Genomic DNA, 13,690 nt, shown 5'->3' with positions numbered 1-13,690 from the left:
AGGAGGAAGCTCTTCATCCTCAGCGTCTAATAAACTCCTATACCACAGTCCAACCTCCTTTCTTCTTCGGTTTACGTTCTGAAGTATAGACTCGATCTCCCAATTTCCACCTGTAAGCTCCTTCTCCGATAAAAACCAAGAACATAATTGCAAATATTTGAATCTAGAGAAAGAATCACCTATTTTTAATCTAAGAACCTCCCAGGGAAGGACTCCATCGGATGAAATGAGGTCAGACCAGATCATTATTCCTGCGTTTCTGATTTGGAACGCCAAACTGTCTTTATTGCAGTCTCTTAGTTTTTTTGAGTAAACAGATGTGTTTGCTTGTTTAACACAGTCTCTTAGTTTTCTTGAGCGCACAGATGCTTTTGCTGGTTTAATGCAGTCTCTTAGTTTTTTTGAGTGCACAGATGCTTTTGCTTGTTGAATGCAGTCTCTTAGCACAGATGTTTTTGCTTGTTTAATGCAGTCTCTTAGTTTTTTTGACTTAACAGATGTTTTTGCTTGTTTTATGCAGTCGCTTAGTTTTCTTGAGTAAACAGATATTTTGCTTGTTTAATGCAGTCTCTTAGTTTACTTGAGTGCACAGATGCTTTTGCTTGTTTAACGTAGTCTCTTAGTTTTCTTGAGTGCACGGATGCTTTTGCTTGTTTAATGCAATCTTTTAGTTTTCTTTAGTGCACAGATGCTTTTGCTTGTTTAACCCAGGCTCTTAGCACAGATGCTTTTGCTTGTTTAATGCAGTCTCTCAGTTTTCTTGAGTGCACAGATGCTTTTGCTTGTTTAACAGTCTCTTAGTTTTCTTGAGTGCACATATGCGTTTGCTTGTTTAATGCAGTCTCTTAGTTTTCTTGAGTGCACAGATGCTTTTGCTTGTTTAATGCAGTCTCTCAGTTTTCTTGAGTGCACAGATGCTTTTGCTTGTTGAACAGTCTGTTAGTTTTCTTGAGTGCACATATGCGTTTGCTTGTTTAATGCAGTCTCTTCGTTTTCTTGAGTGCACAGATGCTTTTGCTTGTTTAATGCAGTCTCTTAGCACAGATGCTTTTGCTTTATTAATGCAGTTTCTTAGTTTTCTTGAGTGCACAGATGCTTTTGCTTCTTTAATGCAGTCTCTTAGCACAGATGCTTTTGCTTGTTTAATGCAGTCTCTTAGCACAGATGCTTTTACTTGTTTAATGCAGTCTCCCAGTTTTCTTGAGTGCACAGATGCTTTTGCTTGTTTAACAGTCTCTTAGTTTTCTTGAGTGCACATATGCGTTTGCTTGTTTAATGCAGTCTCTTAGTTTTCTTGAGTGCACAGATGCTTTTGCTTGTTTAATGCAGTCTCTTAGCACAGATGATTTTGCTTTATTAATGCAGTCTCTTGGTTTTCTTGAGTGCACAGATGCTTTTGCTTGTTTAATGCAGTCTCTCAGTTTTCTTGAGTGCACAGATGCTTTTGCTTGTTTAACAGTCTCTTAGTTTTCTTGAGTGCACATATGCGTTTACTTGTTCAATGCAGTCTCTTAGTTTTCTTGAGTGAACAGATGCTTTTGCTTGTTTAATGCAGTCTCTTAGCACAGATGATTTTGCTTATTTAATGCACTCTCTTAGCACAGATGCTTTTGCTTGTTAAATGCAGTCTCTTAGCTTTTTTGAGTGCACAGATGTGTTTGCTTGTTTAATGCAGTCTCTAAGTTTTCTTGAGTGCACAGATGCTTCCAGATCATTAGTTCAGTCTCTTCAATTTCTTGAGTGTAGAGGCACTTCCAAATCTTTGGTGCAGTCTCTTGGTTTTGTTGAGTGTAGAGATGCTTTCCCGTCTTTAGTGCATCCTCTTGTTTTACTTGCTTTCAGAGACACTTCCACATCATTAGTGCAGTCTCTTAGTTTTCTTGAGTGCACAGATGCTTTTGCTTGTTTAATGCAGTCTCTTAGCACAGATGCGTTTGCTTTTTTAATGCAGTCTCCTAGTTTTCTTGAGTGAACAGATGCTTTTGCTTGTTTAATGTAGTCTCTTAGCACAGATGTGTTTGCTTTTTTATTGCAGTCTCTTAGTTTTCTTGAGTGCACAGATGCTTTTGCTTGTTTAATGCAGTCTGTTTTCTTGAGTTCACAGATGCTTTTGCTTGTTTAATGCATTCTCTTAGTTTTCTTGAGTGCACAGATGCATTTGCTTGTTTAATGCAGTCTCTTAGCACAGATGCCTTTGCTTTTTAAATGCAGTCTCTTAGTTTTCTTGAGTGTACAGATGCTTTTGCTTGTTTAATGCAGTCTCTTAGTTTTCTTGAGTGCACAGATGCTTTTGCTTGTTTAATGCAGTCTCTTAGCACAGATGCCTTTGCTTTTTAAATGCAGTCTCTTAGTTTTCTTGAGTGTACAGATGCTTTTGCTTGTTTAATGCAGTCTCTTAGTTTTCTTGAGTGCACAGATACTTTTGCTTGTTTAATGCAGTCTCTTAGTTTTCTTGAGTGCACAGATGCTTTTGCTTGTTTAATACAGTCTCTTAGCACAGATGCCTTTGCTTATTTAATGCAGTCTCAGCACAGATGCTTTTGCTTGTTTAATGCAGTCTTAGTTTTCTTGAGTGCACAGATGATTTTGCTTGTTTAATGCAGTCTCTTAGCTCAGAAGCTTTTGCTTGTTTAATGCAGTTTCTTAGTTTTCTTGAGTGCACAGATGTGTTTGCTTGTTTAATGCAGTCTCTTAGCACACATGCATTTCCTTGTTTAATGTAGTCTCTTAGTGTTCTTGAGTGAAGAGAGGCACTTCCACATCTTTGGTGCAGTCTCTTGGTTTTGTTGAGTGTAGAGATGCTTTCCCATCGTTATTGCAGTCTCTTGTTTTACTTGCATGCAGAGACACTTCCACGTCATTAGTGCAGTCTTTCTGTGTTCTTGAGTGCAGAGATGCTTTTGCAAGTTTGATTTAGTTTCTTGGGCCAGTGATTCTTGAACCTGTTGAGTGCTGCTGCTCTTGGTCTGTGTTCTGTGCTTTGTATCTTGACTCCCTTCCCCATGGCCTTCCTCCTGCCCACTGGACCTATATCTGATGCTGGCCTCTGTCTCTCTGTCTTCCATGCCTTAGGTCTTTCGGAGAACCTGGCTGACTTCGAGAAGAGGAAACAGATTTATGGCATGAATTTCATCCCACCAAAGAAGGCCAAAACTTTCCTTCAGTTAGTCTGGGAGGCTCTGCAAGACGTCACCCTCATCATCCTGGAGATAGCTGCCATCATATCCCTGGGCCTGTCATTCTATGCACCACCGGGAGAGGAGAGCGAAGGTGAGTGCGCGCTCAGACCATCACCATCATCGACAACGAAAGAGGAGAGCTAAGGTGAGTGCACCCACAGACCATCACCATCATCGACGATAGCAAAGGTGAGGGCACCCTCAGACCATCATCGACACCGAGAGGGAGAGCAAAGGTGAGTGCACCCTCAGACCATCATCGACCCCGAGAGGGAGAGCAAAGGTGAGTGCACCCTCAGAGCATCATCGATACCAAGAGAGGAGAGCAAAGGTGAGTGCACCCTCAGACCATCACCATCATCGACGAGAGCGAAGGTGAGTGAACCCTCAGACCATCACCATCATCGACACCGGGAGAGGAGAGCACAGGTGAATGCACCCTCAGACCCTCACCATCATTGACACCAAGAGAGGAGAGCAAAGGGGAGTGCATGCTCAGACAATCACCATCATCGACAACGAAAGAGGAGATCAAAGGTGAGTGCACCCTCAGACCAGCACCATGATCGAGAGCGAGAGAGGAGAGCAAAGGCGAGGGCACCCTCAGACCATCACTGTAGGAGATTGGCATCGACTGCATACTTGCCCCCAACTGATGTTTTGACTGTTTTTTTACTCTAGCCAGGCTGTGGCCCTGCTATCCAGGACCCCAACCTATCTGCTTCCTCTCTAAACCGATGTGAATACCCTAGGTACATACCAATTGGATACTGAGGACACCCTGTGAGCCCCTTGTAGATGGTACCCTAGGTACCCAGGGCATGGGTCCCTCAGAGGCCTCCCAGGGGCTGAAGCACTTATTGTGCCACCCCTGGGACCGCCGTACAAACTGACACCACCAGACCACTAGTGTAGTCTGGGTAAGGTGGTGCTTGCACCCCTTACAGGGATATAGGTAGCCTGTATCCCACCTAAGTACAACACATATATCCTCATAAGTCACCCCTAAGGCAGGCCTTGCTAATCCTGCAAGGCAGGGTGCTGAGATATGTGTGAGGGGGAACCCCTACCTGAGTAGGGCCCCTCTGCACCTTTCGTTAAAACGAGTGCGAGGTTGTTTGTAGTGCAGCCATACCATATACTCTTAAGCACATTATAATCAATCGCGGTAGAATTCTAACTTGAGAATGGCTGCACAGAACCATGTCGTGTTTGGTGTCAAACACCTTGGAATCATACCCCCCCTCCAGTAACTGGAGGGGGGGTATGATTCCACCCTGCTAGAGGGGTGATATGGTAAAGCAGTTGATTTTAAACACCAATTTAAAAGAGCACACGTAGTACAAAATGGATGCTACCAGCCACCCACACACTTCTGGCTGCCTGTTGCTGGGCAGAACTCCAGCCAAGGCAGCTGGACAATAGGGATCCTGTGGCAGGGAGGTGTCTTCACCTCCCCAGACAGACTATGTGGATTGGAACTGGGTGGGTGCACTTTAGGTTTCCTTTCAGACCTTGCACGTAGGCCCTTCGGTGCCTACTTCTGCATACACCGCCTCAAACCGGTTCAGGGGCATCCTGTCCCCTGCTCTGGCGGGAAACACAACAAAAGGGAGAGTGTGTAGCCACCCTTTCCCGCCTGAACTCCCATTGGTGGCCCCTGGTTTAGTCACTCCCCTAATCCTTGGATAAAGGTGGGTGCAGGGACCCCAGAGCTTCAGATTTATCTTGGACGAGAACTCTGCATCAAAGACTTGAACCTTCGACGTGCTGCTGCTCTGCTGACGGAAGAAATCTCCCTTGGGGTAAAGGAGTTACCCCCCTGCTTGGCAGGCACCTGAAACACTGCAATTGACCCGGTTGGCAGTCCGCTGTTCCTACGGACTTCGAAGACTTCTGCCTACCCTGAGGTGGGTTCCCAAGCATCCCAGAGGCCAGTGAGTGTGCACAGCAAGGCTGAGCACCGTGGACCCCGTGGGTGCCGAGATACCCAATAACCCAGGACACCGGCCACCTCTTGCACAGCACACGAACCCGACGAATGGGGAAGTTGTGCTTTGGCCTAACATTGGGCCAACCTCTCAGCATTACCTGTGCAAAGATCGACGCTCCAGCCCACTCCGGCGACCCGTGGCTGCATCTTTACGCACTCCATTTTGTAGTCTCACACGGTCCCTGGTCTCTCGACTGGTGGGCCCTAGCGTAGGTCAATCTTCAGTTTAACGAGCTCCCTTGGTTGCTCCAGGCCTGCTCTACAGGCTCCGTGCTGGAGACCTCGCTCAGACCTTGCTGGTCTGCACCGTAGCTGTTTCTTCATCCTGGTGTGGGTTGCGGTTGCCAAGGCTTAGTGGATCCAATCCGGACACTAACACCGCAGCGGCCTTCATCCGTCATGGGACAGTCGCCCTCCAGCAGCTGGCCTTTCTTGACGCCTTCTGGACTCCGTGGCTGCTTAGCCAAACTACACCTCTTTGACCCAGAAGCACCCGACATTGAAGGGCTCTTTCTCCTGATGCCCCTGGTCACTGGCTAGTGACCCAGACTCTGTCCCCTCTGCTCTCAGGTCCTCTTCTTCAAGATCTACATCTTCAACCTGCACGGCATCGACGACCCTTCTCACCAGCAGCAGTTTTTCACGTTTTTCCATAGAAAACGAGACATCGACCCGACACCGAAAACGACCTATGCACCCGGCTTCCCTGGGGCAGGTAACAGTGGTACCTCGGTACTATCATGGGTGTGGGCCCTCCAAGAGCTTAACTTAAAACTCCTGACCTCGAACTCCTGCTTGAAGTGTCTAGATTCCTGCATTTTCCAACCGCGACATTTCCCATAGGGTTTAACAGGGATTTCTGCCTTCGTTTAACTACTACACACGTTCCCCGTGGGTTCCCTTCCTCACTACCTTGGGTGGTTTCGTAAGGGGCCAGCGATCCTAAGTGCCCTAGGCACTGCCTGCAGAACTGTCGTGGTTCATATACCACTTTTTTGAAATATGGTTTGGTCCCCCCCTGGGGCCCTGTGATTCCAGTGCTATTTATTGAAACAAATATTGCTTTGTTGATTTGTATCTTTACCTCCAGCCTCATAAAGAGACTATTGGGATTTGTCCTTAGAATAAATACATATATTTTGAATATATACCTGTGTGGGCTACTCTTTAATTTGGTTATTCAAGAGGTTATCCATGGTAAAACAATAAGCTTAACACTCCTTCAAGACTTAGCCTGAAGGCTGCTCTCCACAGCTACCACTAGGATAGCTTTCTTTAAAGGTCGTCTTTTAACCTCTCACCGTAAGAGTCGAATTGGACTGGTTCCAGTCGACCACTATACGTAGTGGACAGCATATGCCAGGCCAACTTCTCACATTGGTGTGCAGCGGTTGGATTCAAGCTTGCCATTGTTTTACCAGATAACAAATTGAATTTCTAAAGTGAAAGCCACTTTGGTACTAAAGGTACATATAAATTCAGCTTAGAATACAATAAGTTCTACTGAACTTAGAGTTGTGTGTAGAGGGCTTAGCATACCTTGACTACAACTCGAGAGAGGGTTCAGCAGGCCACATATAGTGTAGGTAGATGCAACAATCCACTACACTAGAAATGTCTTCAGCACCAGGAGCCAGTAATGCCCCGGAAGGACCCCAAAGGTTCCCTGTCAACAGGTATGACAATCTCCCTTTTGCTGAGCTAAGGGAGATGTGCACTGCTAGACATTTGAAGACAACCAAAGGTGCCAACACACAACGTCTCAGAGAAATACTGCTCATTGCAGACTTCAAGCAGACTCTAGTGTCTGATGGGGTAGACAGGTTGGGTGGGCATCCCACAGAAGAGGACACCCAGGTGGTGGACTCTGATGAGGGCTAGGAAGAGGACAATGAACTCGACCTGGAAGAACCAAACCACTCACTACATGGAGGTGGAGACCCCAGGGGCGCTCCCTCAATCCCTAATGGGAGAGTGGTGGATCCATACAGGAGGAACAGATCACCCTCAGAGGGGTCTGACCATTCTGGGAGATCCAAAAGGACCTTTGCCTCTTCTCAGAGAAGAGCTTCCTCTGAAGAGAGAAAATGCAGTTTGAGCAAGCCAAGCTTCAGCTCAGAAGAGAACAGCTAGCATTAGACAGGGAGTCCCTGGAGCTTCAGAAAGCTTCAAAAAGATGGGGTCTGGAGACCCCTGGTGGCAGTAATAATACCTCTAGAGTTAGAGAGAAAGCTCCTGACCATAGAAACCTGCATAAGATTGTGCCCCCTTATCAGACAGGGGATGACATCCACAAATGGATCACTGCACTTGAAAGGGCCTGTACAGTTCAAAGGGCCCCAGTAGAGCAGTGGGCAGCAATCTTATGGCTCTCCTTTGCTGATAAAGGAAGAGACAAGCTCCTCTCTGTTAGAGAAGAGGATGCTGATGATGACTATATCTTGATAAATGCTTTGATAGATGGGTTTGGTCTAACCACTGATCAATACAGGTTAAAGTTCAGAGATACCCAGAAAGCACAAAATCAAGATTGGGTAGACTTTGTAGATTGTGCTACCAAGGGTCTGGAGGGTTGGTTAAATGGCAGTAAAGTAAATGATTATCAAGGATTGTACAATCTCATCATGAGGGAGCAGATCCTTAATAACTGTCAGAATCAGCTATTGCATCAGCACCTGGTGGACTCTGATCTGACCTCTCCCCAAGAATTGGGAAAGAAGGCAGACAAATGGGCCAGAACCAGGATCAAGCAAAAGGTCCAGCCCTTGTGGAAAAGGGAAAAGACCAGAAGCCTTCAACAGGCCCCCAAAAAGAAGCATCTGAGAAATCCCAATCTAACAAGGCTAAACAGCCAAGGAAGCCATGGTGTAAAATCTGTAAGCAGAAAACCCATTGGACTTCAGATTGTAACAAGGCCAAAGACTCCACTGCTACCACTACACCCGCCCCTAAGGCATCTGTTCCCCCTAGTCCAGCTATAGGTGGACTAGGGGGATAGTAGGGTTGACCCTGGGATCTGGAGAGGAGTCTGGCCTAGTCAGTTCAGTTCAGTTCAAAATGCTTTATTCGGTTTGTTTGCACAACCATATAGCAGACATGAAATATAAAACATACAACAATCGTTCAATAAAACAATAAAAGGAACAAAGTACATAGACCAAATACATTAAATATGTACAAGACATACTAACTAGGGTACAATCTCCTCTAACAATACCAATACATATTAGAATTGTCAGTGTAGATACAAGAAGAGAAGGCTCTGGTAAACTCAGTAAATTGACATGTGCTAGTTGCTAAGGAGTAGTGTGCAAAATACGCTATATAAGGTGCAGTTCCCGTATCGGAACATGTAAAAATATCGCAAAGAAAAGACTCTGCTGTACTCAGCAGAGTGACAGATGCAACTTGCTAAAAATTCTAAATGATTAAATAACAATAGATTTTCTGGCGGCCATAAATTTTAAAATATAAGTAGCTACATAAAAACATATATCTGCACTTTCCAGAGTAAACATTAACTGCATCGCGTTCCTGGTAGACCGGACATTATATTTTAAAAAGATAGGTTTTAAAAAATATCTTCTTAAAAAAGTATAGAATTTACAAAACAGCATAAAATGACAGCAACTCTGTTTGGATATATCGTCACAGGGGCATGGAGTGTTACTGTGCTGCCCAATAACGAGGAAAGACACAAGGTGGTGTACTATACCAAGCCTTAGGCGAGTAAGAACAAAACGGTGAGAATTTCTTGAGACTTCCGTTAAATATAGCTGGAAACCCTCACTCACATTGTTTTGACAGTAAAAAACGGAGGTACATTGTTTAGCACAAACAGGTTCTCTAGATTTTCTTGAGTTGCATAGAAAGGTCGCCTTAAGCTCTGATTTAGATATACTGGCAGCTTTGTCCGGCGCAGAAAAAGGATCCAAATTAAAAAGAAGCTTATACCAGTAGTGGATGTGTCTGAGCCAGGGAATATGCAAACAGTGGTCCAACCTTAGGCAGTCTCTGATTACTTTTTGGGTGAAAATGGTTTCAGTTTTGGACCAAATAGATCGCCATAAGGCCAATGGCCGTAAAGCTACAAGATCTTTAATATAATCTAGACCCACTTCTCTGTGGATTAGCTCTGTAGAGGCTGATGCGGGGGCACACAATAGACGTCTCAAAAATGAGTTTTCGTCAAGTTGGATACGGTTACCACAATGGGTATGGTGGCCCCACACACCAGCCCCATACAAAGCAGATGATAGACATCTGGCTTTGTAAATCGAGATCATTTCCTTAATTCTATGGTTCCCAAGCTTGGAGGCAAATCTAAATACGCTGTTGTTATTCTTTACCATTTTAAGGCGCACATTCTCACATTCGTTGTCCCATCTCCCATCACCAGAGAATGTATCACCAAGATAACAAAAATTGTTAACGGTTTGAATTTTTGCCTCGTCCAGGTGGAAGGTCCTTTTAACCCCAATCTTCCTCCCGCAAGACATTACAAATGTTTTTTCTTTATTAATTAGCAGCTTCCTGCTGTCGATAAACCGCAGGAAGCTGTCAATTAAGCGTTGGAGGCCGATTTGGGTACGTGACAAGTGGACGGCATCATCCGCATACAACAGTATTGGGATTGGATCGCCGTCTATTCGAGGGGCATCAGCTGGGACCTGTCTAAGGATTGTATCAATTTGATTAATAAATAAGGAGAATAACACGGGGCTAAAACACAACCTTGTCTGATGGCTCTAGTCACTCTAAAAAAAGGTGTAGATTCCCCATTAGACCCAAAACGCACTTTACTGGATAGCCTTTCGTATAATCTAGCCAGGAAGTGTACTATATCTTTTGGTGCACCCATCTCCAATAGTATAGGCCATAAAATTGAATGTTCGACCAAATCAAAAGCGCTGCTAAGATCAGCAAAACATAAAAATAAGTTCCCTTTTTTGACCGTAGAGTATTTGTTTATAATGAGGTCGCGGTTCAGGCACTGCTCCATTGTACCTAATCCCCTCATGAACCCGTACTGAACTGGCGATAGAATGGTATTGTCCTCTGCCCATATTTCTAGTCTGTTTAGGAGGATTCTGCTCAGGATTTTGATTGATGAGTCCAGGAGGGAGATCGGTCGGTAGTTACGTGCCTCGGACCTGGACCCTTTTTTGAATAAGGGGACAATTATAGATTGTCCCCAGGTCAGAGGAAGTTTGCCTTCTATAGCAGCATTAAAGAAGCGGGTTAAAATTGGTGCCCATACAAGTCCACGGGAACACCATCAGGGCCCGGAGCTTTACCCCCGCTACTCTTTGACAGCCCCAAATAAACCTCATCCAAACTGATAGATAAAGGTGACGATAGACATACAGAATTGGTGTTCATTACAAAATCTAAAACCAGCCTATCTGGGTTAAAAATGTTAGTAAAATGGTCTATCCAGGCGTTGCAGTTTACATGTGATGTTAGTTCAGGAATGTTGTCATTCTTTAAAAAAGGGCAGTTAATGGTCTCCGAAAATAATTTATTGTTATTTGTATCTGCCGCTAAATTGAGTTTATGCCATAATTCCTCTTGTATTTCTTTTTTCCGAACTTCCAAGGAAATCTTATAGTTATGGCGTTCAGCCTTAATATGAGTGGTGTCCCTGGGTTTAGCGGCCAGAGCGGCCTTTAATTTCGACAAGGCCTGTGTACAATTATTATCGAACCAGCCAACTAACCTAGTTTTCGTTGGCCTACTCCTACCTGTCAGTAAGCCCTCGATGACAATGTTAATTCTATAAAATTTAGAGAGCAATATGGCTGGTACTATCTCATTACTTAGACAGTAGTCAATTTCTGTTGTACATTTGGTTTTGATCTCATCCAAAAGTAAAACAGGGTTAACATTGGCCCACTTAATTCTTGCCCCATTGGGTCTCTCTGCAACTATGTCTCTAACAAAACTGCTGGGGTCTGAGTGTATATGCCCCCAGGTCAGTAATGTTACAGAGATACTGTTGTGGTCACTTACTGCTTGCTCTGTTATCCATAAATCGGTATACGCAGTGTTGCAGGAGACGAGGATATGGTCGATGTTAGAGTGGGCATCCCTGCCTTTGAAAGTTGGGCATTTAATGTTGCCCTTTTTCGTGGAGCAGTCAAGTAATTCTAGGTCCAGTTTGGCTATCAAGTTGTTAAGTACAATTCCATAGTCGTTATGTGGGAAATGGTTATATGGTATACTAGCATTAAGGTCTGGCTCCCCCAAAAAGCTGCATGTCCTTTGTTTTGCATATGGGCAGGCCTGTATATTAAAATCTCCTGCCCATAAGAGGACTGGTTGGTTCTTAGATAGAGCCAACATCTTATCAATCTCTCTCCCAATTTCATACGCTATAGGACCCCTGCGTGCATCAAAGGTATTATTATAGTAATTCATTATAATTAACACCTTGCCCGTGACATGCTCCAGGCGCAGTAACCGGGCATAGGGGGCCACCTCATGATGAATGTTAGGTTTAAACTTGAATAGCTTGGTTGATGTTAAAATTAAAAGGCCACCTTTCGCCCTTCCTGCAGCCGAGTTCACTGCCAGTACCCAATGGGATGTATAGCCTTCCACATGAATTGGTTCTTTGTACCAGGTCTCTTGGAGACATATAATGTCAAACCCTTGTGTGATAAAGTCATTCCAAAAAGGGGTGTTCAGCTTTGCACTGAGGCCGGCTATATTCCAGGTCGTGATGTTAAGTCCTGCCTCTGGTAATATAGCGATCTTGCGTGTTATTTGGCTAGTTCTCGATTTGACGACACCTGTCTCAGGAATATTTTGTTCTACTGCTGATGTCCTCAAGGGTACTTCATTGGGCTCCACCACGTGTGGTTTTCTAGATATGGCACTCGGTCTAACCCCTAATAATGCTTCCCTGTTAGTGGTGTGACTATTGTGGTCACTTACTGCCCTCGGAGGAATAGGTATATTATCAATGTACTTCTCAGTACAGTATCCTGAGAGTCAATCAAAGTCCTCCAGTGATTTGAGAACCTGGAATCGATTGGAGGTCGGGATTCTAGAGTAATCACGGGATCTAGAAAAGTTATTTGGTATAAGAGTTTGCGTAATGGTCATCATAAAGATAGCCGTTGTTGTGGGCATTCCTTGGGTTACCTATTGGGAATCTGTAGAAGGAATCTAATGGATATAAGGTTGTATTATGCTCCCAGTTAGAAAGAGGTGGGGCATTCATGATAGAGTCACGAGTCCAGTCGGGTGTTCTGAAGTTAATGATGACACAGTCACCCTTGATGTCCTTTCGCAAAGGGCCAACCTATCCTACCCTTTGGGTCGTTAATATCTGATTGGCCCCATACATAGGGTAACCACGGTTTCTGAAAAGCCAATGTAAAATGTTATTTTTGAGCATGTCATGGGTTTCGATTTGAGTTGGCCTTAGTTTAGGTATGTTTACAAGAACTGCAACGTAGGCTGCGCGTTCAGAGGGCAGGTAAATAACATCAGGGACTTTAGGCGATCTAATGATTTCTCTATCTGATACTTTGCTCAGTAATTTACTCGGGGGTAGAGTGCCAGGTTTGGTAGGTCTAGCTTGCACTATCTGACTTGCATCCGGGGTAGGGGAAGCAGTATATGAATTAACTAATGGGGGAGTTAGAACGTTGGCCTCTGTCCTCTGGATGGGTTTAGGATCAGTAGTTTTGTATGACTGGGTCTCTTTAACAATTGTTGACCCTCTTAAAGGGCCAGGTAAATATGGTTCACTCTGACGACCGTTATCAGTTAGCCCACCTTTGTCGTGATATATCATAAGGCTGTCGGACTGGGTCACTGTGTAGGATTTCTCCACATAATTCCTTAACTTATGTATTTCTCTAGCCAAGTTATCTATTTTTTCATGGATGGGTCAGATGAGCTCGGCTAGTTTGTCATAAATATCCTCACAATCGGTATTCTTATGAGGTAATGAAGTGGTGCGTTTGGCTCTTGTGACCGCCATATTGCCTTGTAATGGTGGAGGCCTATTTTCATTTTTCCGTTTTGAACCTCTGACCCCCGTTTATCTAGGTCCCCTAGATTTGTTTGTCGGAGGTGGAGTATTGGAAGGTGTAACGGCTAACGGTGACCCAAAGGTTAGGGACACTCGTGAGCCGTCCTTCTCCTTTGTGTTCGCCCCATCTTCCAGATCGATATCAGTTATTATTTCAATATTCTTCCTGCTATTCGTGCCTGAGTCGATTTGTTCACACAAATTTATAATAGGCCCCATGGAGAGTCGTCTCTCTGTGCGGTCAATTTCCTTGGTTAGGGCGCTGACCGCTTTGACCAAATATGTATCTATGGTGTTACGGACATTCGCCGCTAGTGGCTGAGTCTTTTTCTTTGTCATGATTATCAGCAAGGGCTTTAAACACCATACAATTGTAAATACTACTGGGTACAACAAGTTTGGGCGCACTTACATCAACCTTACCAAACGACTTATAGTCCGTTAGTGTCCTGCCAACAGATGTGGCGATGA

At 44.4% G+C, this 13,690-nt stretch overlaps 1 protein-coding gene across 7 annotated transcripts in view; it reads left to right on the top strand.

The window, feature by feature from the left end:
• ATP2B3 (ATPase plasma membrane Ca2+ transporting 3) overlaps window positions 1–13,690 on the top strand; it is a 988,364-nt gene that overhangs the window by 694,022 nt on the left and 280,652 nt on the right. For all 7 annotated transcript variants that reach the window (XM_085629813.1, XM_085629812.1, XM_085629811.1 and 4 more), the window contains exon 4: window positions 3,073–3,270. In XM_085629813.1, coding sequence (XP_085485939.1) covers window positions 3,073–3,270 — 198 coding nt within the window. The remainder of the gene's footprint in view (window positions 1–3,072; window positions 3,271–13,690) is intronic.

The sequence above is a fragment of the Triturus cristatus genome, chromosome 10, assembly GCF_964204655.1.
Source record: "Triturus cristatus chromosome 10, aTriCri1.1, whole genome shotgun sequence".
Classification (NCBI taxonomy): Eukaryota; Metazoa; Chordata; class Amphibia; order Caudata; family Salamandridae; genus Triturus; species Triturus cristatus.
Note: the sequence above shows the minus strand (reverse complement) of the source record. Positions and strands in the feature narration are given on the sequence as shown.